A 24,501-nucleotide genomic window follows, 5' to 3' on the forward strand; every position below is an offset into this window, starting at 1 on the left:
AGAGAAAGTCTTTTCATTTCAATTTCAACATACAAAAATAAGTGAATGGTGAAGGATTTAAGACACAAAAATAAGTGATAGTGAAGGTGAATATTGAACGCGAACAAATAAGATGGAAAAATATCTATTTAACCAAATAAACTAACTTTATTTTCTTTAGACAAAAACTACTAATTGTTTCACAAAATTGGGGGGGGGGGGGGTGGCCCTATTGTCTTCATAAAGCTCCGCCTCTGGTTAGATTCACCATGGCTAATGATGAGAGTTTTGTAGCTCTTGTGCACTACAAATGGTCTATTAAGGAAAAAAACGCGATCAGGAATTAAGTTTACTAATAAGGACCCATGAGTATGTTTCTCAAATCTTCCACGACTTTTACTGAGTTTAAGAATATTATACTCCAGAAACTAGGTTTGCATGGCGTAAAACGGGTGGAGAAGTTGTTTTATAGAATTCTGATTTCTGTCTTACGCAATGATGTGAAGTATGATTCATTCGTTATTAGCAGTGACGAAGATTTGGGGGTTCTGTTTCATTGTCTTCGCAAGTTTTTCGAGGTGAGGACTCTAGAGCTGTTGGCAAAGCTTGTGGATGTGGTATCTAGTTCTGGAGGTTCGAATCAAAATCTGCAATCCTCAGGACATGCAGCCTGCTCTAGTTCTATGTCTGCTAGTGCCTCGTCAGTTGTGTCAAAAATTGCACCTGAGGCAGTTTTAGTTGCTTCTCCATCCTTTGTAGTTAATCTGAACTGCAGTGGTAATGCAGGGGTTGGTGAGACTGGACTGTTGGGGGGGTGCAACTGCGACGCCCAGCCCTCCTTTAATGGTCCCGATTTTCGGTGAGGTTGGAGCACCCGACGGTGTAAATTGATAAGCCACTATTTTATGGTTTATTTTGTATTGAATTGAGTGGATTTTATCACTTATTCTCACACTTATCCATGTAAATTGCATGTTTTTAAGTTTCTTTCGTAATTTTGTGCTATGATTGAAAACATGCTTCTTAGCCTTTAAAATTACTAATTTTTAATCCTCCTATATTACCATTCGATGTCATGATATGTGCGTTAAGTGTTTTCAGGTTTTATAGGGCAGGAATGACTTAGAGGATAGAAAGAGAGCCTGTAAAAGTGGAAGGAACGCAAGAGTTTAAAGTTTTGAGAAGCTAGCAGCAACGCGCACGCATAGACGACGCGTACACGTGACCGGTGCAGTATGCAAGTGACGTGTACGCGTGAATGACACATACGTGTGACTAGGAATTCTTTCAGCGACGCGTACGCGTGGCCGACGCATATGCATGACAAAGCGTCACCTGTTGCAGATATCAGAATTTGCTGGAGACGATTTCTTGGCTGTTTTTGGCCCAGTTTCAATCCCAAAAATGCACATTAGAGGCTGCAGAGTGGAACTGGAAAAGAAATCATTCATTCAAACTTTCATTCATACAATTTTAGGTTTAGATGTAGGTTTCTAGAGAGAGGCTCTCTCCTCTCTCTAGGCTTAGGGTTTCTTTTTCCAATTTCTCCTTAGGTTCAAGTTCAATCCTCCTTTAATTTAGTTTTCTCTTACTTTTATTTGTTTAAGCACTTTAGTTCATCTTCTTCTCTTGTTAATTTCCCTTTTTCGCCATTTTTATGTTTATGAGCTCTTATTACGTTTGATTTCTTTTAATGCAATTTATGTTCTCTATGTTTATTGTTACTCTCTTTAATGGTTAGTCATTGATGCTTGCAATTGGTTGTTTAGATTTAATATTCCTTGTTAATTTTCTATGTTTTTATTTTGTGCCTTTCAAGTGTTTGATAAAATGTTTGGTTGGATTTTTAATTTAGATTTTTATGCTCTTGACTTGGATTGATTTTTTAGAGACTCTTGAGTTATCAAAAGTCTTTTGTTGATTGGTGATTGAAGATTGCCGGTTAGCTTGAACTTCACCAAAGCTAGCCTCTCACTATGAGTTGGCTAGGACTTGTGAACTCAAGTTGATTGTATGCACTTGATTTTCCTCCATTGTTTAAAGGTTAACTAAGTGAAGGCAATTCACATTTACCATCACAATTGACGATGTAACTAAGCTCTTTCTTTGTTAAGAGCTTTCTTAGTTATTAGTTTATTTTCTCGTTAATTACATTTTTTGTTTCTTGCAGGGAAGTATGTTTATTATTGGTTATGAGATTATATCTTTTTGGGTTTTGAGTTTAATAAGCAAGGAGTGTAAATAACAAGAAATTAACTAACAACTAAGAAAAGTCCTAGCAAGGGTTGAGACTTGGAATTCCTATCCTCATTATCATTGTCAATTGTGATGGTAATTGCAAATTGCTCTCACTTAGTTAACCTCTAACAATTGAAGGAAAGTCAAGTGAGCAAATCAACTTCAATTCACAAGTCCTAATCAAAGACTAGAGTTACTGAAGCTCAAGCCAACTAGCAACTTGCAATCACCAACCAACAAGGGACTTTGATAATTCAAAAGTCTCCAAATTACTCAATCCAAGCTAAGAATACAAAAATTTAATTTAAAATCCAACCAACTATTTTATCAAACACTTGGTAGGCACAAAATAAAAGCTTAGAAAAGTAATAAGAGAATGTAAAATCTAAGACCAACAATTGCAAGGAATCAATAACACAAATTAAAGAAAGCATTAATAACATAAAAATATGAATTGCATTAATAAAGATCAAGAGTAGCAAGAGTGTATAACATGAAGGCAATAAAGTGAAAGAAATCAACAAGAGAAAATAACTAAGGTACTAAAACAAATAAAAGTAGAAGAAAACTAAATTAAAGCAAGGTAGAATCTGAATTTGAGAAGAATAAAACTAAAAACATAAAAACATGAATTGCATTAATAACACAAAAACATGAATTGCATTAATAAAGATCAAGAGTAGCAAGAGTGCATAACATGAAGGCAACAAAGTGAAAGAAATCAACAAATAACTAAGGTACTAGAACAAATAAAAGTAGAAGAAAACTAAATTAAAGCAAGGTAGAATTTGAATTTGAGAATAATAAAACTAAAATCCCTAAAACTTAGAGAGAGGAGAGAGTCTCTCTCTCTAGAAAACTACATCTAAAACCTAATAATTGTGAATGAATATGTGAATGATTTATTCTGCTCCACTCCCAGCCTCTAATCTGTAATTTTGGGCCTGAAACTGGGTCAAAAGCAACCCAAAAATCGCCCCCAATATTTTCTGTAAATTGCAGCATGTGACGCTCTGTCACACGTACGTGTCGCTTGAACTCAGAACTGGTCACGCGTAGGCGTCAGCCACGCGTGCGCGTCGCTTCCAGCTTCTCAAAACTTCACTTTTTTGTGTTCCTTCCACTTTTGCATGCTCATTTTCCATCCTCTAAGCCATTCCTGCTCTATAAACTCTGAAAACACTCAACAAATATATCACGACATCGAATGGTAATAAGAGAGGATTAAAATTAGCAAATTTAAGGCCAACGAAGTATGTTTTTAATAATAGCACAAAATTAGGAAGGAAAATGTAAAACATGCGAATTATATGAATAAGTGTGAGACTAATGGATAAAATCCACTAAATTAAGTACAAGATAAACCCTAAAAATGGGATTTATCAGCACTGCATGACGATGATGTTGATGATGTGGAGCCCGCCATGATAGCTGATGACAGTGACGATGACACACCACGGATGACTCCAGTTGTGGGTGGGAGAGCATCTAATTCAGGTGCTAATCAGTATCCCCTCCTCCCACTTCTCAGCTCTAAACTTGGATGCCATGGCCCCTCAGAGCGATCCGGGAGTACCTGTTGGCTTCGGGGCTAGAAGACACAGAATACAAGAGTTGTATCTCCTGAAACCATGTGCACTTCACCGTGAACTTGTCGATGCAGTTCGCAAGAGGCAAAACACTCAATAGCTCCTCAAATCATACCCACGATGGGTGGCCCCCCTCATTATGTCGCGCAAAGTTTGTAAGGCATCCGCTGACATACTGACCGTCGAATGAGAAGCCTAACTGGTATGCTACATCCTGGAGCGTGATCGTGCACTCCGTGAACGACATATAGAATGTGTGCGTCTCAGACCTCCATCTCTCCACGAATGCGCTGATCAATGGCTCGTCCAACCAAAACCAAGTCTTGTTCAGTCTTGCAAGATGGTATAAACCGGCCATCTGCAAGTACGGAACGATCCTATCGTCCAATAGCATACCGTGTTACCGTCTCATGCTGGTGATGCAGCGAAGAGTCTGCACAACAATAAAAAATTCTTTATCACAATCGTCACAAGACAATTTTCAATGCATAAAATTTTGAAACCAATAAACATTGCATGCTCTAACTTTAGGAATTTGTTTACAATAACGCCCAAGCTTTAGTCATCTAACATATTCTATATTTCTAATCATAATTATCTAACTCAAAAAATCACAATTACAAAAAATATTTATATTATTTTTTTTAAAAAACTCAAGAAATTTATAGCTAATGCTACTCCTAAACCAAGTCTCCAAAAATATAAGACTAATAACTTCAAAAGTTTAACATATCTTACAACCCTAAAAAATCTTTTTAGGTCCTATTTCAAGTTATTAAAATCTAACTACCTAATAGCTTACTACTTCTAACCTGCACTTATATTAAAAAAAAAAATTCCTAATCCCTAATTAAAGACTATAACTAACTACCACACGATTTATGTTAACATTACTAGAATTAGTAATTTATATTTAAAAAAAGAAAATTTTTTCATTAAGCTAAAGGTGGATGGCGTCAGGCGCCAGCAATATGCGCGACTCCATCTAGCCGATATAGACGATTTGGGTCGTCCTGCATGTGTTCAGCTTCGATTTTTTTTTTCAGGCTGCTTTTCGATAATTTTGGATCTAGGTGGTGGGGGTGGGTGTGGCGTTTGTATGTTTTGTAGTTCGAATGAATTAAATTCGATTTGTATATATAACCACATTCACTATAAATCGAAGTCATTGGATTCGAATTACTTGAGAGAGTTGTTGCATGTAAATAAAATTTATGGGTTTCGATTTACCATGGACTTCTGTTCACGTGTATAAATTGAATCTCTTGTTTCAATTTAGTGTGGTTATTTAATTCGAAACCATTAACTTCGATTTACACATGAAATCCATTAAATTCAATTTATCTAAAAATGCAACTTAAAAATTCAGATAGCCTTTTAGAGTTTGAAAGATTTGTGTAATTTTAAATTGGAGTTCGTTTATTAAAGTAAATTGTCCTAAAATTTACAAATAATAGAAGTTAGATATTTACTGATAGTATATAATACCATTTCATTATTTTATCAATTTTTTATTTTAAATTGTTTTTTGTTTATGTTTTTTTTACAATTTTTTTCACTTTCAATAATTTTTTTCAATATCCCACTATTAGAAAACAGTAACGTTGCGTAATTAATAAATCTTATTATTTTAAATTAATATTTAATTAGTACTAATTCGTATTTATATTTACTAAAATTTGTATACATAAGTCAATATAATTTATATTTATATTTTTCAGAAGTTATATATATAAATTAATAAAATTTATTTATTAAAAATAATTTAATATTTATATTGATCAAATAATAATTAAAATTATTAAAAATTATTAATTTCTAAAATTTTTTATTAAAAAAATACTATGCATATAAAAAAATTTAATTATAATATATTTATATATAAATATATACTGGTTAATTTATTTTAATATATATTTTATGTTTTAATATATATTATGTAAGAATAACTAATTTAGTAGCTTATCGTTTGTATTTACATAGTATAATTGCACTATTAATTAACTAATTAGTAAACATTAAAGACATCTACAGGGGTATAGTTGACTCGAGTTTTAAAGCTGATTAATTAAGTAAATTACGAAACTTAAAAATAAAGAAGGAAAAAAATGGCAAAAAGGGAAGAAAACGGTGATTAATTAAGGCAGAGGTGAGAGTGTGATTTCAGTATGGCGTTGGTTGGAGTGATGCAAGGTTGAAAGGTGGAGGGCGAGGCGGCGACATGATTCCCAAAAATGGAATGAAGGAAAGGGAAGCAATTGGCAGTAAGCTTAGCTAGTTAAAAAAATAAAACGCAGCTTCCCCATCTTGCGACTCTCATTTTGTTTTGCCCCTTTTTTTAATCGGTATGCGTGATGCGTGATCATCATGTAACTGTCATTATTGTCCACTTTAGCAACCAAACCAAATGCCCACTTGCCCAATTTAGTGTGTCTTTCCCGAATTAAAATAATTAAAATAATAATATATACATGCCAGAATTGAGAATCCCCTTCCAGAGGGAACTTCAACTATTCCATGACCATAATTATCCCCATCTTTTATTATTTTATTCATTCATTCATTCATTTCATTCGACCATATTCACATGGTGTTTCTTTGTTTTTATAGTGCCCAACATTTATTTACTTATTTATAAATTTTATATATAATACAAGTTTGGTGTTATGGGGGTCCCCTCCTCAGTGATGAGCAGTAGTAGCAGCAGTGCTGAGTGCTGAACTTGGAAGTTGGATTTGGATTTGAGGGTTTCAATGTTTGGGGGGGACACACATAAGATTGCCGTTGATCGAGGTTTTCTTTCATGAATAGAGCTTCTTCTTCTTCTTCTTCAACTGCAGCAGGCACTTGCTTATTTTAAAGCCCAGCTTTTTCTTCCAACTTCCTCTCCTCATTGTCAACAACACTACAAGGCTTCTTCTTTCTTGTAAGGTTAGTTACCTTTTCTCTTCTTTTTAGCATGCTTTCTTTTGTTTTTGGGTAGTTAGGTATGTTAGTTATCTATTTGCTGCTGTGGTGGTGGTTGTGTTTTCTTCATTTCCTTTGTTCTATTCATGTATTTTCCTTTTTTTTTTTCTTTAATCACACTTAAGTTGTGCATGAAGAAACTGAGATCGTCATTGTTAGTTGTTTTTCTTGAAAATTAAGAGTAAGAATGAGCCATGCGGTTGTGAGTCCATCTGAGTTGAAGTGGGACATTGTTGTTTTCCTTCTTAGGAGAACATCATAATTAAGAGTAATTATATGGATAATGATGTAATAGACAATTTTATTCACGTGAGATTTGAAGAAATTTAACTTGTCCTTGATTGGGTCATTACATTACTTGCTGAATGAAGCCCTTTTTGCCATATTGAAAACATTTTGAAATTTGCTTCCACTCTTCTTGAATTGCTATAATGAGCAGGATTACAAAGATTTGTATCTTTGTACTATGTTCTAATAATAATCCAGTTTAACTTAATTGTGTTATTTCTGTTGTTTCAATTGTAGTTCGGTGAAAATGTCATCCTCAAGGCCTAGCCAATCTTCTAGCAATTCGGGGAGATCAAGACATAGCGCTAGAATTATTGCTCAGACCACTGTAGATGCAAAGCTCCATGCTAGTTTTGAGGAGTCTGGTAGTTCCTTTGACTACTCTAGTTCGGTGCGCGCCTCCGGCTCAGCTGATGGAGAAAATCAACCAAGAACAGATAAAGTAACAACAGCTTACCTCCATCACATACAGAAAGGCAAGATGATTCAACCCTTTGGGTGCTTGCTGGCCTTGGATGAGAAAACATGCAAGGTGATTGCTTACACTGAGAATGCACCAGAGATGCTGACCATGGCGAGTCATGCTGTTCCCAGTGTTGGTGACCACCCTGCCCTTGGCATTGGCACCGACATAAGAACTATTTTCACTGCTCCAAGTGCTTCGGCATTGCAGAAAGCACTAGGATTTGGAGAAGTTCATCTTCTTAACCCCATCCTAGTTCATTGCAAGACTTCTGGGAAACCCTTCTATGCTATTCTCCATCGTGTTACTGGTAGTTTGATTATTGACTTTGAGCCCGTCAAGCCTTATGAAGTTCCTATGACTGCAGCAGGTGCTCTGCAATCCTACAAGCTTGCTGCGAAAGCAATCACCCGATTGCAGTCTTTGCCTAGTGGGAGCATGGAAAGGCTATGTGATACAATGGTTCAAGAAGTTTTTGAACTCACGGGTTATGACAGGGTGATGGCTTATAAATTTCATGAGGATGATCATGGGGAAGTGATTGCTGAGTTAACAAAGCCAGGACTTGAACCATATCTTGGGTTGCACTATCCGTCCACTGATATTCCCCAGGCTGCACGTTTTTTGTTCTTGAAGAACAAGGTCCGTATGATTGTTGATTGTCATGCAAAACATGTAAAGGTTGTTCAAGATGAGAAGCTGCCATTCGATTTGACTTTGTGTGGTTCAACCTTAAGAGCTCCTCATAGTTGCCATTTGCAATACATGTCAAACATGGATTCAATTGCTTCCCTAGTTATGGCAGTTATAGTCAATGACAGCGATGAAGATGCGGACAACTCTGATGCTGTTCAGCCACAAAAGAGAAAGCGACTCTGGGGCTTAGTTGTTTGTCATAACACTACTCCCAGGTTTGTTCCTTTTCCTCTAAGGTATGCTTGTGAGTTTCTGACACAAGTATTTGCCATCCATGTCAACAGAGAAATAGAGTTAGAATATCAGATTACTGAAAAGAATATCCTTCGCACTCAGACGCTCTTGTGTGATATGCTGATGCGAGATGCACCCCTAGGAATTGTATCACAAAGCCCTAATATAATGGACCTAGTTAAATGTGATGGGGCTTCCCTCTTGTATAAAAACAAGGTATGGAGATTAGGAGTAACACCTACTGAATCTCATATAAGAGAGATAGCTTTGTGGTTGTCTGAGCACCATATGGATTCCACAGGTCTTAGTACAGATAGCTTGTATGATGCCGGGTTCCCAGGGGCTCTGTCTCTTGGTGATGTAGTATGTGGAATGGCAGCGGTTAGAATAACTGAGAAAGACATAGTTTTCTGGTTTCGATCACACACAGCTGCAGAAATCAGATGGGGTGGTGCAAAGCATGACCCTGGTGAAAAGGACGACGGCAGGAGGATGCATCCACGGTCATCTTTCAAGGCTTTCCTTGAAGTTGTTAAGTCAAGGAGCTTACCGTGGAAAGACTACGAGATGGATGCTATTCATTCATTGCAACTAATACTAAGAAATGCATTCAAAGAGATGGATAGTATGGACATAACCACAAATGCAATAAATACAAGGCTGAATGATTTGAGGATTGAAGGGATGCAGGAACTGGAAGCCGTGACAAGTGAGATGGTTAGATTAATTGAAACTGCAACAGTACCTATTCTGGCTGTAGATGTTGATGGGCTGGTTAATGGATGGAATATAAAGATTGCCGAATTGACTGGCCTTTCGGTTGGTGATGCTATAGGGAAGCATCTTCTCACGCTCGTTGAGAACTCTTCAGTTGGTATAGTCAAGAAGATGCTTGAGATGGCATTGAAAGGTATGCCTTTTTTTCCCGCCTTCTGCATCTTTTCCTTATATAATATATTTTTTTAAAAAAAAAAATTTTGGTGAAGATATAAACTCTTCTCTTTTTGTCTTTTACATATAGCATTGTGAACAAAAAGTTTAAAATTAACAATAACGCGTATATATACTTGGGGAAAAAAGAGGAAGCAGTAATGTGAATCTATCACTATTTAGCTATGTGTATATAAAGCCATACGCGAATATGGCACTCATGAAAGAGTTATGGAAAGATAGCTTGCCTTGTTTACAATTTCATTCAATTTTGAGATACACATGATTTGGGAAGGAGCTAGGAGTTGAGTGTTCTTCTGATTCTTGGTTGGAGGAATCAGTTCATTCTCTCTTGCATTCTTGCCTGCCCCTTGTATTCTTAAATTACTGAATTCTTCTGTTAAATGTAATTAGGTGAAGAAGAGAAAAACGTCCAATTTGAGATCAAAACACATGGGTCTAAAGTTGATTGTGGTCCTATTAGATTGGTAGTTAATGCTTGCGCAAGCCGGGATATTCATGATAATGTTGTGGGGGTTTGTTTTGTGGCCCAAGACATCACAGCTCAGAAGACTGTCATGGATAAATTTACCCGAATTGAAGGTGATTACAAGGCAATTGTACAGAATCCCAACCCATTGATCCCCCCAATATTTGGAACTGATGAATTTGGCTGGTGTTGTGAGTGGAATGCAGCTATGACAAAGGTGACCGGATGGAAGAGAGAAGAGGTGATGGATAAAATGCTTTTAGGAGAGGTTTTTGGGACTCAGATGGCTTGTTGTCGTCTTAAGAACCAAGAAGCTTTTGTTAATTTTGGTATTGTACTTAATAAAGCCATGACCGGTTTGGAGACAGCAAAGGTTGCTTTTGGTTTCTTTGCTCGTAGTGGGAAGTATGTAGAATGCCTGCTTTCGGTGAGTAAAAAATTGGACGTCGAAGGTGTAGTTACTGGGGTCTTCTGCTTCTTGCAGCTAGCTAGTCCAGAGCTGCAACAAGCATTGCATGTTCAGCGAATATCTGAACAAACTGCCTTGAAGAGACTGAAAGCTTTAACTTATATGAAGAGGCAGATCAGGAATCCTTTATCCGGGATGATGTTTTCGCGGAAAATGTTGGAGGCCACTGAGTTGGGAGCGGAACAAAAGCAACTCCTACACACCAGTGCTCAGTGCCAGTGCCAGCTTAGCAAAGTTCTTGATGACTCAGATCTTGACAGCATCATTGATGGGTATGTTAGCTATGATTTTTCTTTTGTTTAAATTTTGCGTTATCCTTGGATTCTTTAGTGTTAACAAGATATCAATCAGATTTTATCAAAAAGAAAGAAAAAAATAAATTAGGCCTCCTAGGCTCCTACTTCAGCATAGATGCGCAAATTCGAAACCTCATTGTAGATAAAATTAGAAAGTTAACCTCATTTTTCGCTCTTAAGCCAAAAAAATAAGGGACAAGTAGTAGAGTCCTAACATTTGGTGTCATCTAGTTATAAAAAGTTTTCAGATAACAACGGTTTAATCCAGAAGAAACTTGAGTATGCTTTTAGAATAGGAATTTATGATGCTTGATAAATTAAACTGTCATTATTGGTCTTGGCCTCTTTTGTAACAATTATGTATATCCCTTTCTTCCCATTGTGATCAACAGTTACTTGGATCTTGAGATGGCTGAATTCACTCTGCATGATGTATTGGTTGCTTCCCTTAGTCAAGTAATGACAAAGAGTAACACCAAAGCTATCCGAATAGTCAACGATGTCAAAGAGCAAATTGTGACAGAAACCTTATACGGTGATAGTCTTAGGCTTCAGCAGGCCATAGCTGACTTCTTATTGATTTCCATAAACTTCACACCCAATGGAGGTCAAGTTGTAGTAACAGCCACTCTGACCAAAGAACAAATAGGGCAATCTGTCCATCTTGTTAATTTGGAGCTCAGGTAACTATTCACCCACACACAAGGCATTTGAAACTCCATTATTTTTTATTTTTTTCTTCATAACTACCTAAATCTGCTGTGTCTAATTCTTTATTATTATATATGTAATTTAAATTTTATAATGTCAAGATTAAACCATTTCCCTGTTGTTAAATACATTATTTATGTAAAAACTGAACTGAACAACTAATAAATAGACTTTGATTTTAATGCATCATCACTGAAAATATTTGAGTAAATTACCATTTCTACCCATGAAATTTTAGAACACTGACTAATTTAACCATGACTGAGTGAAATTAGCTTTTACCCACAAAAGATGGTTTCTACGTGATAAAAGTAACATTAAATTTATCCATAGATAGATTTGTCTTCCAAACTTTTAGGGTAGAAATAGTAGTTCCTTATCCTTCATGGATACAAAGTCGGTTTTGTTTATTCATGGGTAGATTTGTCAGCATTCTAAACTTTCATGAGTAAAAATTGTAGTTTGTTTTATTTTGTGAAAACATCGAATCATGTATTACCATGTCACCAAATGTTTTCGCTCAATCATCTACTATAAAGTCTTACAAGTATGTGTTTAAGTGATAATGTTGAGACATTTTGCATAAGTCTGTCTATTTTTGAAACTCACTCCAACAACTTTCACAAATTACTCATCACATGTCCTGTGTAGAGTGGATTCATATCGTCACAGGGGACATGGCGATGAGTTGTTGAAATAACAAAACTGTTTTCACATTGATAGTACATAAAAATAATGCTAAACTTGTGTAATACATGCAGCATAACACATGGTGGTAGTGGGGTGCCAGAAGCACTGCTGAACCAGATGTTTGAGAGTAATGGGGTTGAATCAGAGGAAGAAGGTATAAGCCTTCTCATAAGCAGAAAACTTCTAAAGCTGATGAATGGAGATGTGCGTTATGTAAGGGAAGCAGGCAAATCATCTTTTATCCTATCTGCTGAACTTGCCGCAGCTCATAAGTTGAAAGATTAGTAAGTTTTGGCCAAAAAAGGTTAGTTAATAAGATGTTACAAGATAATGTGCTTTTTGTACATCAGAAAGTGACTGGAATGAGAAATCAGTTGCATTCCTTTGTGCCTCTAGTTTGTTTCTGTAACTTATTGTAACGCATGCTGTAGATATGTATTAATTTCTTTCTCATTCCTTCATCAGTTCTTGCACTAGCGCTAGACACTGTTAACGACATTGATCTTTTAGGTCGGTTGTTGTCACGAATCGCACTTCAGTTTGTTGGTTTGCAAATTTAAGCTCTCTTCGCCATATTGAACTGAAAATCCAGTAATTAGAGATAAACTTATTTATCATGAGATCATGTCATCAGTGTTTCTAAACTTTTATTTTTACTTAGCATACTGATATTTGCCATTTTTCACACTTCAAGGAATCATCTATTTTCTTACAAATATTTATCAATTTGTTAAAGTCATCCATAAACGATTTCAAACCCCCTTTTTTTTTGCACTCTATCATTTGTATTTTGAACAATTTGTGCTATAATTCCTCTCGCCTTACATTTGTCGAAAAATTTTGCTCTTAAAAAAATTGCCAGCGTTTTCCTACAATCAGGAGGCTCAAATTTTCAAATTTTATCTCAGTGGGCATGTCAAATTATCTATTTTACACCAAGTATCATAAATAACTAAATAAGGGTTTGTTTGGGTGAGCTTTTAAAAAAAAGATATTTTTTCGAGTTATCTTTTTTTAAAAGATTTTATAGAAAAATAAAAATAATTTTATGTTTGGGTATTTCATGTAAAAAGATCTTTTTATTTATCAATTATGTTTGGGTATAACAATATAAAAGTATTTTTTTGTTTATTTATTATATGAAAAACATATTTTTTTTAAGGAAAAAAGATCTTTTAAAAAAAGATGTAAATTACAGCTTTTCAAAAAAGATGTTTTTTTTTTTTATTTTTCTAGTACTTACTTTTACTACTAGAAATTTGCCAAACACACTAAAAAATAAAAAAAGATTTTTTTCAATAGAAAAAGATCTTTTTTTATCAAAATAATGACACCCAAAAAAGCACTAAGTCTAGTACAATTTGTAACGACTCTTGTTATTCCTAACTATTTTAGTTTACTTTATTCTCCAGATCAAGAAGGAAAACGCAAACAATCTCTTTAAAAAACAAATGATAAGAATCTCTTCATATTCTACGTAGAATCATTTCACCTCTTCAATCCTGCAATGAATCACAAAGTAAACTTGTTACTGTTTATGTATTAATTTTACTTATATTAAATTGTCAGGTTCAATTTCGGTTTAATAACACTAATATTAAAAAATTAGTAAACCACTTCCCGCACACATACAGCAACAGCGGTGGCATCACCGACAGCACTATCTCTCTAAAAAATCTGCAACCATAGTATTATTAGTATACAAATTACAACATTCTTAGAATCTAACTCCAACGGACTAAAATAGGAGACTTAAAACCATAAGAAAAAGCGAACTAATAAAAAACTAAATCCATTAAAAAAAAAAAGGCAACTCACGACGAGTATAATGGTGGTCTCGAAATCATGAACGGAGCTCCGACGAAAGAGAAATCAACGGCGAAAGTTTTGGATAGAAAAAGAGAAACAAGTTTTAGAAATGGAAAAGTCTAGGGTAGCAATTTTATTGTATTTTGGTCAATATGTAACCAGCAGAGAAAGGTGAATCATCGGATGAAATTTTATATCAATCTCACACTATTAAATCATCATTGATGGCTACCAATCACAAATGTTGCTGGTCCCTAGCATTGCTCTTTAGAAATATGGGAAGACTTGCTCAAAACTTAACCGCAGCAACTGAATCTCAATTAATATACAAATAAACTAAAATTAATTCAATTTTGAATAAGTAGTTAAAAAGATTTTATCATCAACAAAAATACATATAATTTATTTTGGATTCAAATAACTTCAATTAAATTAAAAAATTAAATTAAGAATGAACTAAAATTACTTAAGAAATAAAAAATTTATTCAATACTTATTAATAGTATTAAGTGAACCTCAATTAATTTATAAAAGAACAGAAATTAAACAAGTTATGAAAAGACTCAATTATCAACAAAAACGCATTAAATTTATTTTTGGATCCAAATAAAACTCAATTAAAAAGAAAAAAGAAAACAACAATAACAACAACAATAATAAAAGAATGATGATAAAGAGAAAATACGCGAATTTGAGGGAAAAAAGGTTTTTAATCCTGCGTCGTTTTGGCTTTATGAAGAGAAAAAAGTGAAACCTAAAAGCTACCCTCTCCCTCTTCGAGCAGCAGCAGCCCCCATCCCCTACCTCTCTCTCTCAGTTTCACTCAACAAGGAGAGCCTCTGACTCTCACACTCCCAAAAAAGCCACCGCCACCGCCACCGCCGGGCTACTCTGCTTCGTCTCGTGACTCTCGCGTCGGCCCCTGTGCATCTCCTTCCTGGCTCGTCGCCTCCTCTGCGTGACAGCGTCTCGCATCGTCGTCGTCGTCGTCGCGCCCTCTTCCGGTGTGTCTCACCGTCGCTGCTGCATTCCCCTTGACAGACTCTGCTTCGCCGTGCTTGGTCTCCCTCTTCTCAGGTATATTTTTTAATTTTTTTATTTATTCAGTTATTGACTTATTGCCTCATTGCGTTATAATTTGATTAACTGAGGAACTGATTAATGATGTTGATTAACCGAATCTGTCCATTCTGTAAGGGTTTTACAATGTGTGATAAGAAACGTTGAGATGAGAACTAACCAGACCTGTAACTTATCAAACCAATTTCTACTTATCAACCTTACTTTTCTTGTTTTGGAGTCAAGCAATTCTGCTGTGTACTAACAGATTCTTCATTGTTGTTGATTATATTTGGTTGATTGTAATTTTGTTGATTATTCAATAGTGTAATATATTGTTGTTTTATATTATTGTTGTTCTAGATGGCTTCATCAAATACACCATCAAAAACACCATCCTCTCAAATTTTGTTGATACATTGTAATATATGTAGGTTTAGTGGTTGATTGATGCTTTTGTTTTTCTGATTATTAGTGTTTAGGGTTGATTTGTTGCTGTTTTTATACCATTATGGTGAATTGAGAGGCTGTTTTTATATTGTTGTTTTTATATTGTTATGTGAATTTATATTGTTGGATAGTGGATAAATTTTGTGAATTGAGCTGTTTTGTTTATATTATTTTGGATAGTGGATAGGTTCTGTTAATTTATATTATTCTCCTCATGTTTATTCTATTACATAATCTTTGATAGCTTGGTTTTGTTTGTAAGAGTTTAAACTAGGAAGTATTTGGCACTTTTCAGATTTTAAGTTTTTCGTCTAAAGGTTCAAATTTTTGAAACTTTATTGCTTTCTTCTATCCCCTTTATTTGCAGCACACGTCTTTGACAAATAATGATTTGGTAGAATTATTTATTTTTAGAAGTTGAGACGATTGTTGTTAAAATGTTAGTGACAAACTGACAATATGTATTTCGAATTTTAAATTTTTGACTATTTTATGTTTTTTTACTTACGTGAGACCAAGTCAACCGGTTCAACCAATGACTTATTGGTTAAACAAGTGACTTACCGGTTAACCAAGTGACCCGGTGACCCAGTAATCTGACCGGTTCGGTTCTGACAACTATGTGAAAAACTAAATTTCATTGGTGTGCCCTAATTTGTAGATACTATTACTAATCCAGCTGTTTGAGGGGACGAGCAGGCAACGCAGTCTTTGCTCCAAAACATGGACATCAAAACCTTTGCTTTCGCCGCTGCTACTCCGCCACTATCGGTCATCGCCGCCGCCAAGCTCGCCGGAATCTCTCCCTCGGTTGACACATCACTCTCTCCTGATTCATCTCCGACATTTCTCTTCTCTAATGGGTATCATATTCCCTTCCTTCTTTTCCGATCTCATTTCTATTTTTTTATATAATAACTCGATTCATCAGTTTCTTCTCTGTTTTCCCCAATTTTTCCTCTTTTTTTAATATATTCTTAATTTTAAGTTTATGTAGTAATGCATAGTTAAATACTTTGAAGTATATCCAAGAGGCAGTGACACTGTAGTGCCAATATATTTTGCGTTGCATTGAGCTTTATTAAGTTATTGATGACATGCACTGGACTTGTTTCAATCCCTATAAGCATGTTGGATTTTATAATATAGTAATAGGAAGTAATTATTGAGTTGTTATATTTATAATGATTTTATGTTAGTATTTTGTTTTCCGTTAAGTTTTCCTTTTGAAATTGATAATAGAAGTTCTTTCAATTTGGCATTTGTCTATTTTCAAATAGGTGGTACTGGTGGGAAATAAAAAACGTTTTACTATTTTGTTTCTTAAGTATACTACTATCTACTGTCTACTACTTGTTGATGAATGCATTTGGCTTTGCAGGCTGAAATTGCACGGAGCATCCGTTCTTCTGCGTTATGTTGGGCGGGTTGCCAACATTCCCAATTTCTATGGCCAAGATGCTTTCGAGGCTACCCAGGTGAATTTCTTGATGTGATGTCTTTATATCCACATAATGATTCATTTTTTGCTTTTAGAAACTACTTAGTAAATTAATGCTTTAATGAAATGAAAGATTAAAATGATTCCATGACAAATTAATGGTGTTGCTTTAAGATTGAACATTTAAATTATCTTCTAAATAGCTCGTCAGCATCTGCTTGTGGTTGTGAGTTAGTGCCTTTTTTGGTTTGCTTCATTTTCTTTGCTTCACAGATTGATGAATGGCTGGAGTATGTACCTGTCTTCTTATCAGGCCCTACTTTTGAGAATGGATGCAAATATATGGATCAGTTCTTGGAGAAGCGTACACTTTTTGTTGGCCATTCATTATCAATTGCGGATGTAGCAATCTGGTCAAGTCTTGCAGGTAAAGATCATTTAGGAGACCTGATTAACTTGTTTTACTGTTATGTTTCTGTCAAACAAGCTGCATATCGAAGAGAAAATCTGTATATTCATACTGTACTTTATCTTTTCTGGCATGATGTAAGATTTGGTAGGCAACACTGCAACAAAATACGCCACCGTTACTTATAATGTTGACATTGTAGTTTGCACCTAATATGATCTGATACCAATATTCTGTGTAACATGGTTGCTCACTAAGATCACCTTTGTCTTTCCCTTCAACTTGTAATGTTGACTTTGCAACTAATAAGCTCTGCATTCTTTATTCCATGTAGCTTAGTGTTCTATTGATATTATGTATAGTCCACATAAATTCTATGCATGCCATACCTTTGCAGGAACTGGAAAGAGATGGGAAAGTCTAAGGAAGTCAAAAAAGTATCCAAATCTTGCACGATGGTTCAATTCAATTACAGAGGAATATGGTTCTGCAATAAATGAAGTTACAACAAAATATACTGGAAAAAAAAGTGCAGATCCATCAGTGGCCATGCCAGCTGTGGCTGATCAAGTGAAGACTGTGAATGGTGATCTATCTGCTAAAGGAGGAAGCAAATCTTCAGCAGATATAGATCTTCCAGATGCTGAAGTTGGAAAAGTTTGTCTGCGTTTTGCTCCGGAACCCAGTGGCTATCTTCACATTGGACACTCAAAAGCAGCCTTGTTGAACAAATATTTTGCTGAGCGATACCAAGGCAAAGTTATTCTACGGTTTGATGATACGAACCCTGCTAAAGAAAGCAATGAATTTGTGGACAACGTGCTGAAAGATGTTGATACATTGGGTGTCAATTATGAACGCGTGACATATACATCCGATTACTTCCCTGAGTTGCTGAAAACTGCTGAAAATTTAATACGCCAGGGTAAAGCATATGTTGATGACACCCCACGTGAACAGATGCAAAAAGAAAGAATGGATGGTATAGAATCTAAAAACAGAGACAACACCGTGGAGGATAACTTGAAATTGTGGAAGGAAATGATTGCAGGATCTGAGAGAGGCTTACAATGTTGTGTCCGTGGCAAGTTGGATATGCAGGACCCAAACAAATCACTCAGAGATCCTGTGTATTATCGTTGCAATCCGATGCCTCATCACAGAATTGGATCCAAGTATAAGGTTTACCCAACTTATGACTTTGCGTGTCCATATGTTGATGCTATTGAAGGAATTACTCATGCTCTTCGGTCTAGTGAGTACCATGATCGAAATGCTCAATATTACAGGATTCAGGAGGATTTGGGAGTTCGAAAAGTTATAATCTATGAATTCAGTCGATTAAATATGGTCTACACTGTTCTCAGCAAACGAAAACTTCTGTGGTTTGTCCAAAATGGGAGAGTTGATGGATGGGATGACCCGCGATTTCCTACAGTGCAAGGAATTGTTCGCAGAGGTTTGAAAATTGAAGCACTAATACAGTTTATTGTTGAGCAAGTATGTACAGATATTCTTTCATTTATTGTCAAAAGAAAAGACTGGGAATGATATATAATAAAAAAAATTTGCTTCCTTGTTAAATCTTTGTGCGTTCTTCATTTCTTCTTTCACACTCATTCTGAGAATACTCATGAGTATTCCATATTTGTGCAGGGAGCATCAAAAAATCTCAATCTCATGGAATGGGACAAGCTTTGGACAATTAATAAGAAGATTATTGATCCTGTCTGCCCGAGACACACTGCTGTCATTGCAGACAGACGAGTGTTGCTGACCCTCACTGATGGTCCTGAGAAACCATTTGTCCGCATCATACCTAAGCACAAGAAATATGCTGCTGCTGGCGATAAAGCCACAACATTTACTAAAAAGATATGGCTTGACCATGTTGACGCAGCATCCATATCAGCAGGCGAGGAAGTAACCCTAATGGACTGGGGAAATGCCATAGTGAAGGAAATACAGAAAGATCAAGATGGGAATGTCACAGGGTTGATTGGTGTTTTGCATCTTGAAGGGTCTGTGAAGACCACAAAATTGAAACTCACTTGGCTGCCTTTCATAGATGAACTAGTTAACCTGACATTGGTGGACTTTGATTATCTAATTACCAAAAAGAAGGTATGTGCTTTTACACCCTAAAATTGTCAAGGATTCAGGCATGATTATACAGTTACCCTTACTGTTTTCTATGCTGGAGCCCCTTCCATTGCTCTAGCCATAAGCTATGGCAGCTCCAGCTCAAAACCCCACAGGGGCCTGCCAGTTTGGATGATCTATATAAATTCTGTTAAGTGTGACCTATTCAAGTTAAATGGCCGTCTTATTTTAATAATATTATTCTTTGACAAATTGTCAATAATTATGGAGATAAACTTAGACTGGAAAATATCCACTTCCAAATCAATAATTATCGGATAAACTTGCATCATTGCACAAAAATATTGGATAGGGTTAAGAATTAGCAATCCAAGTAGGCCTTTTAATTAGTGTTTGGAATATACATGGAATAAAATATAGCAAACTAAATCATTTCCCACTTCCTCTTCTGAATCAATTGCCGTCGGCCCCCACCTTCCCTATTTGACTTCCACCACCATTCATGACTGCCTGCTAGTACCACTGATCTCATTCTTGTACCAATCTACCCTAACCTTTTTTCTTCAGCAAATTATTTCATATTTGGTTTAATTACTCTATAGTTTATTGGTCCTTATAGTTTTACCAAATTTGCAATTATTTCTATATTTTTTTTTTCTTTTCAATTGGGTTTCTACACTGTTTTTAATTTTGTAATTAGGTTATTTTCGTGTAAAAAACATTAAAATTAACAGAATATTCTTTTCAAAAAATATGTGGTCAAAGATCTAATTAGGTTTTTAGTTATGGGTATTTTCAATTTGTGGTGAAATATTTTGTTAACTCCAACATTTTCTACATTGGTAAACACTTAATTAAAAAATTAAAAGTAGTGTAGGGATCTAATTGAATGGAAAAAAAAGTAATTAAATCTTATTTTTATTGTGTCTTGCTTTTTATCTTGCAAAACTTTGTAATGTCTGCTTTGCTGTGAATTTGTATTATTGACTTTTTTTTCCCTCGATGTAGCTCGAAGAAGGGGAGGATTTCATGGATGTGATTAACCCATGTACCAAAAAGGAGACTCTAGCTTATGGAGACTCCAATATGCGAAACCTTCAGCGGGGAGATATATTGCAGTTGGAGAGGAAAGGCTATTTCAGGTGTGACGCACCCTTCATTAGGGCATCCAAGCCAATTGTGCTATTTGCAATCCCTGATGGTAGGCAGCAGACAAAGTAAACTTTTTGTTCTTTAAAATGTTCTAGAACAACCCACATTCAATAGCTCAGTTGCTAGTAATGGGGGCTTACTAGTTTGTGGAACTACTTCATGTTTACCATCACAAAATTAAAATTGTAATATGAATCAAGCAAACCATTTTAGTGGGTTCTTGACCAGCATTTTGACAAGCCTTTTCTGTCTTTTTCAATTTTTTTTTTTGGGAGGTAATGGAATGACCTTTACACAAGGAATCAAGTTTATCTGTGTGAATTTAGGCAAGGAGCCAATATCCACATTTGGACAATATCGTAATTTCAAATTTATCATTAAGACTGGTACCTCCCTTTGTTAGTGGGTGCTGACTCCATGGAGAGTAAATGAATTTCCATTTTGTTTCACCTCCCAAAACAAGCACTAAATAGATAAAAGGGAAAAATTAAACTATGGTCGTTAAAGATTTTTGTATCGGATAAGTATAATGAAAAAAAAAAATATGAAATTGACAGGACGGTCATTAACCCTTTAAAATTCAGACATTAGTCCCAAGTAAAATAAAAGGAAAATCTAATCCCCCAATGTTTTGTTTTTTGGTCTTTTTAAATTTTTACAAATGACAAGTTAAATCATATAAACTTTAAAAAATAATGAACTAATTTGTTCTTAACTAACTTCTATCACTAATCATATTCCACATCCCATTTCAAACTTATCAGTTCTATTTTATATTTTATTAAGGACTAACATATCCACTTTTTAAAAACTAAGCAGTGAGTTGTAAGTATCATTTTTACAAAGATGTATTTGTCTATTTGGCCAATCCAGAATTCCTTGTACAGAATCTAAATAGAATATTTGTTTCAAAAGTTGATTGGTTTCTTTTATGCAATATTTTGTCAGTTTAGATTCCATATAATATTCGGATTATAAGCACATAACAGTTAACATATCTTACATACTTGCACTCTGAAGACAAGTCTTGGGTGGGTCTCATAAAAGCAAAACAGTCTAACTATATATCCAAGTATTTTTGTACCCAAGTCTAATTAAGTAGACTCAAACTCAATAAAAATCACTTTTATTACACCAGGTGTACACACACATATTTCAATAACGCTTCTTCGTTTTCGTCTTCGTGTTCTTCCTTTTTCTTCTTCGCATTACTTCTTCTTTGTGTTTGCATTCCTCCTTCTTCTTATTCTTCGCATTCTTCCTTCTTTTTATTTGTGTGTTTTTTCTCAATTATCATTTTTTTTATTATTGTTATTGTTGCTGCATTTTTTTTCTCCTTTTAATTGAGGTTCATTTGGATTCAAAAATAAATTCAATGCGTTTTTGTTGATGATTGAGTCTTTTTTACTATTTGTTCAAAATTGAACTAATTTCGGTTCATCTGTGAATTAATTGAGGTTCACTTGATGTTGCTGATAAATATTGACTAAATTTTTTATTTCTTAAGTAATTTCGGTTCATTTCTTAGTTTAATTGCGATTCATTTGGATTCAGCAATAAATTCTATGTGTTTTTGTTGATGATTGAGTCTTTTTGACTGCTTGTTCAAAATGAACTAATTTTGGTTCATTTGTGTGTTAATTGAGGTTCAGTTGATGCTGCTGTTAAGTTTTGACCAAATTTTTTATTCCTTAAGTAATTTCGGTTCATTTGTTAGTTTATTTGAGGTTCATTTGGTCCAAAAATGAATTTCATGTATTTGTTTTTTATGATTGAATTTTTTTGACTGCTTGTTCAAAACTGAACTAATGGAATAGAATGGAATGCCATTGAATAAAGTGATAATGAATAATTTTATTCTTCTTTGCTAAAAAATTTGGTCAACACTTATCAACAGCAGCAAGTGAACCTCAATTAGTACACAAATGAACCGAAATTAATTCAGATTTGAACAAACAGTTAAAAAGACTCAATTATTAACAAAAACATATCGAATTTATTTTTAGATCAAAATGAACCTCAATTAAACTAAGAAATAAACTGAAATTATTTAAAGAATAAAAAATTTGGTCAATACTTATCAGTAGTATCAAGTGAACCTCAATTAACACCCAAATGAACCGAAATTATTTAATGATGACATCAGAGAAAATCAAAACTAATAAAGATGTTAGCAAAATGTTGGTGTTATTGGTGATGACGATAACAAAAAAGGAAAAGAAAAAGAAGAAGATGTAACATTGGGAAGAAGAAGAAGAAGGGGAAGAAGAAGAAGAACATGCGTGTGCGAATTTGGAAGAAGAAGGAGGAGGATGAGGAGGAGAAGAAGAAGAACATACGTGCGTGAATTTAGAAGAAGAAGAAGGCGCGTGATTTGAAAAGTTGTCATAACAACTTGGTTGAACTTGATTAACCCAGTTTAAGTAAACAGCTTAATTAAGTTCTTTTTAAAAAAATAACTTAAATAATAAATGATTATATTAAAAGTAGTTTATAAATAAGTTATTTTATGTTTGAATTTTTACTTCTAAAAGTGCTTATTTTATAGAAATATGGTAAAAAGTAGTAGTATTATGAGAGAAGTCATTTTTTTAACTTCTCTATAAGCTCCTAAATAACTTCTTAGAAAGCTGCAATTTAGTTTTGAAAATTACACCAGACATTAATATTACTACTTTTCAATAAGTCAAAAGATAAAAAAAGATATTTTTAAAGCTTCTCAAATAGACCTAAGTATTTTGCTTGGATATACAACTTTATTAAAAGCAAAATATCTGTGCGAAGGGGAAGTATTTGATGGTTCTTTTCCGGTTTCAGCATCTCATATATAAAAAACCATATGTAAATCTTTTGTTGCCTTAAAGGATGATTTTTCTTGGTTTATCGATCACCAACTCAATCCTTTGGTTTGAGAAGTGGATGCTTGAAGGTCAAATTGCCGAGGAATTGTCTTTTGTGCACATTTTTAATACTAATTTGACCATTAATAATGTAAGAGAGTGAAAATTTTGCTAATATTGTCACTGCTATTCCTCGTAAGATTAGAGAGTTTGAAGAGATATAATCCTGATTTGCAAGTCGGCGAGAGATTGGGTTGGGTTTGGAGTGCATTGCTTCTAATTTCTATTCAGTTAGCAGTGATTATACTTGGCTTTTTAAGAGGAAGGTTGGCTGGGATGAGCTTGACAATTGGCTTTGGATTTGGAGACTATAAGTGCCAAAAAAATTACAAGTTCTTGATTTAATTTTGTCTTCATGATGGGGTTTTTAGTGCTGAGTTTAGGTTTTATGGTAGTTTTACCACGTTTGATATCTATCATAGATGCAAATAAATTTCTGAATCACTTTTTTATTGTCTCAGAAACTGTACTAAAGTAAAAAAATTAGACTTTTTTGGGTATATATTTTTCTTTTCCTACTTGAAGAATGGACTTAAGTGAGATCCCAACTAAAGAAATACTTTTTATTTTATTTAACCTTTTGGTGGATTTAGAGGGATAGAAATAATGATATTTTTAACTCTAATGATGGGTGGGTTGCCAGCAAAGTGGTTATTATGATTATGCACATCTCTTTATCTCTTCCTTCACTCTATTTTTCTTGGGTCCTTCCATCTATAAATTCGATTAAAGTAAATTGTGATATTAGTCAGATTCCTCTTAGTGGATCAATGGATTTTTGTTGTCTTATTTGTAACTCGGATGGTTGTTGGGTAAAAGGTTACTTTGTGAAGTTAGAAAAAACTAGTAATTTTCAGGTTGAACTTTATGTTATTTGGACGAGTTTAATCTTTGCATGGAAATATGATTTTTGCGATGTTCTTTGTGAAACAGATTGTTTGAAGACTTTTCTTATGGCGCATTGAAAGAAGTTTGACGATATTATTCTGAAAAGAAACCTAGTGAAAAAGATTCAAGAAATTTTGAGTTGGAATTGAAAAACTTGTACCATCTTAATCTTCTTATATATAATACGTAACTAGTGGATGTCTAAGCTCTCGACAAGTGGAACAGCTATTTACTCGATACCTGTCCACTA

At 34.6% G+C, this 24,501-nt stretch overlaps 2 protein-coding genes across 3 annotated transcripts; both read left to right on the forward strand.

Moving 5' to 3' along the window:
- Positions 1-5,946: 5,946 nt before the first annotated feature.
- On the forward strand, positions 5,947-12,501 carry LOC112710657 (phytochrome A-2). 2 transcript variants are annotated; one of them, XM_025762979.3, is made up of 5 exons: positions 5,947-6,737; positions 7,299-9,364; positions 9,799-10,615; positions 11,032-11,322; positions 12,112-12,501. In XM_025762979.3, exons 2-5 carry the CDS (start codon positions 7,309-7,311, stop codon positions 12,323-12,325), a joined length of 3,378 nt encoding a protein of 1,125 aa, XP_025618764.1. In that variant the 5' UTR covers positions 5,947-6,737; positions 7,299-7,308; the 3' UTR covers positions 12,326-12,501. The 2 variants fall into 2 exon arrangements, with proteins under 2 accessions (XP_025618764.1, XP_025618765.1); XM_025762980.3 differs by having other exon boundaries at positions 6,257-6,732.
- Positions 12,502-14,534: 2,033 nt separating this feature from the next.
- On the forward strand, positions 14,535-20,702 carry LOC112710658 (glutamate--tRNA ligase, cytoplasmic). Its single transcript, XM_025762981.3, has 7 exons — positions 14,535-14,926; positions 16,020-16,221; positions 16,740-16,836; positions 17,073-17,226; positions 17,606-18,708; positions 18,865-19,332; positions 20,320-20,702. The coding sequence occupies exons 2-7, from the start codon at positions 16,082-16,084 to the stop codon at positions 20,530-20,532; spliced, it is 2,175 nt and encodes a 724-aa protein (XP_025618766.1). The 5' UTR covers positions 14,535-14,926; positions 16,020-16,081; the 3' UTR covers positions 20,533-20,702.
- Positions 20,703-24,501: the final 3,799 nt, after the last annotated feature.

The sequence above is a fragment of the Arachis hypogaea genome, chromosome 9 (genome assembly GCF_003086295.3).
Source record: "Arachis hypogaea cultivar Tifrunner chromosome 9, arahy.Tifrunner.gnm2.J5K5, whole genome shotgun sequence".
Lineage (NCBI taxonomy): Eukaryota > Viridiplantae > Streptophyta > Magnoliopsida > Fabales > Fabaceae > Arachis > Arachis hypogaea.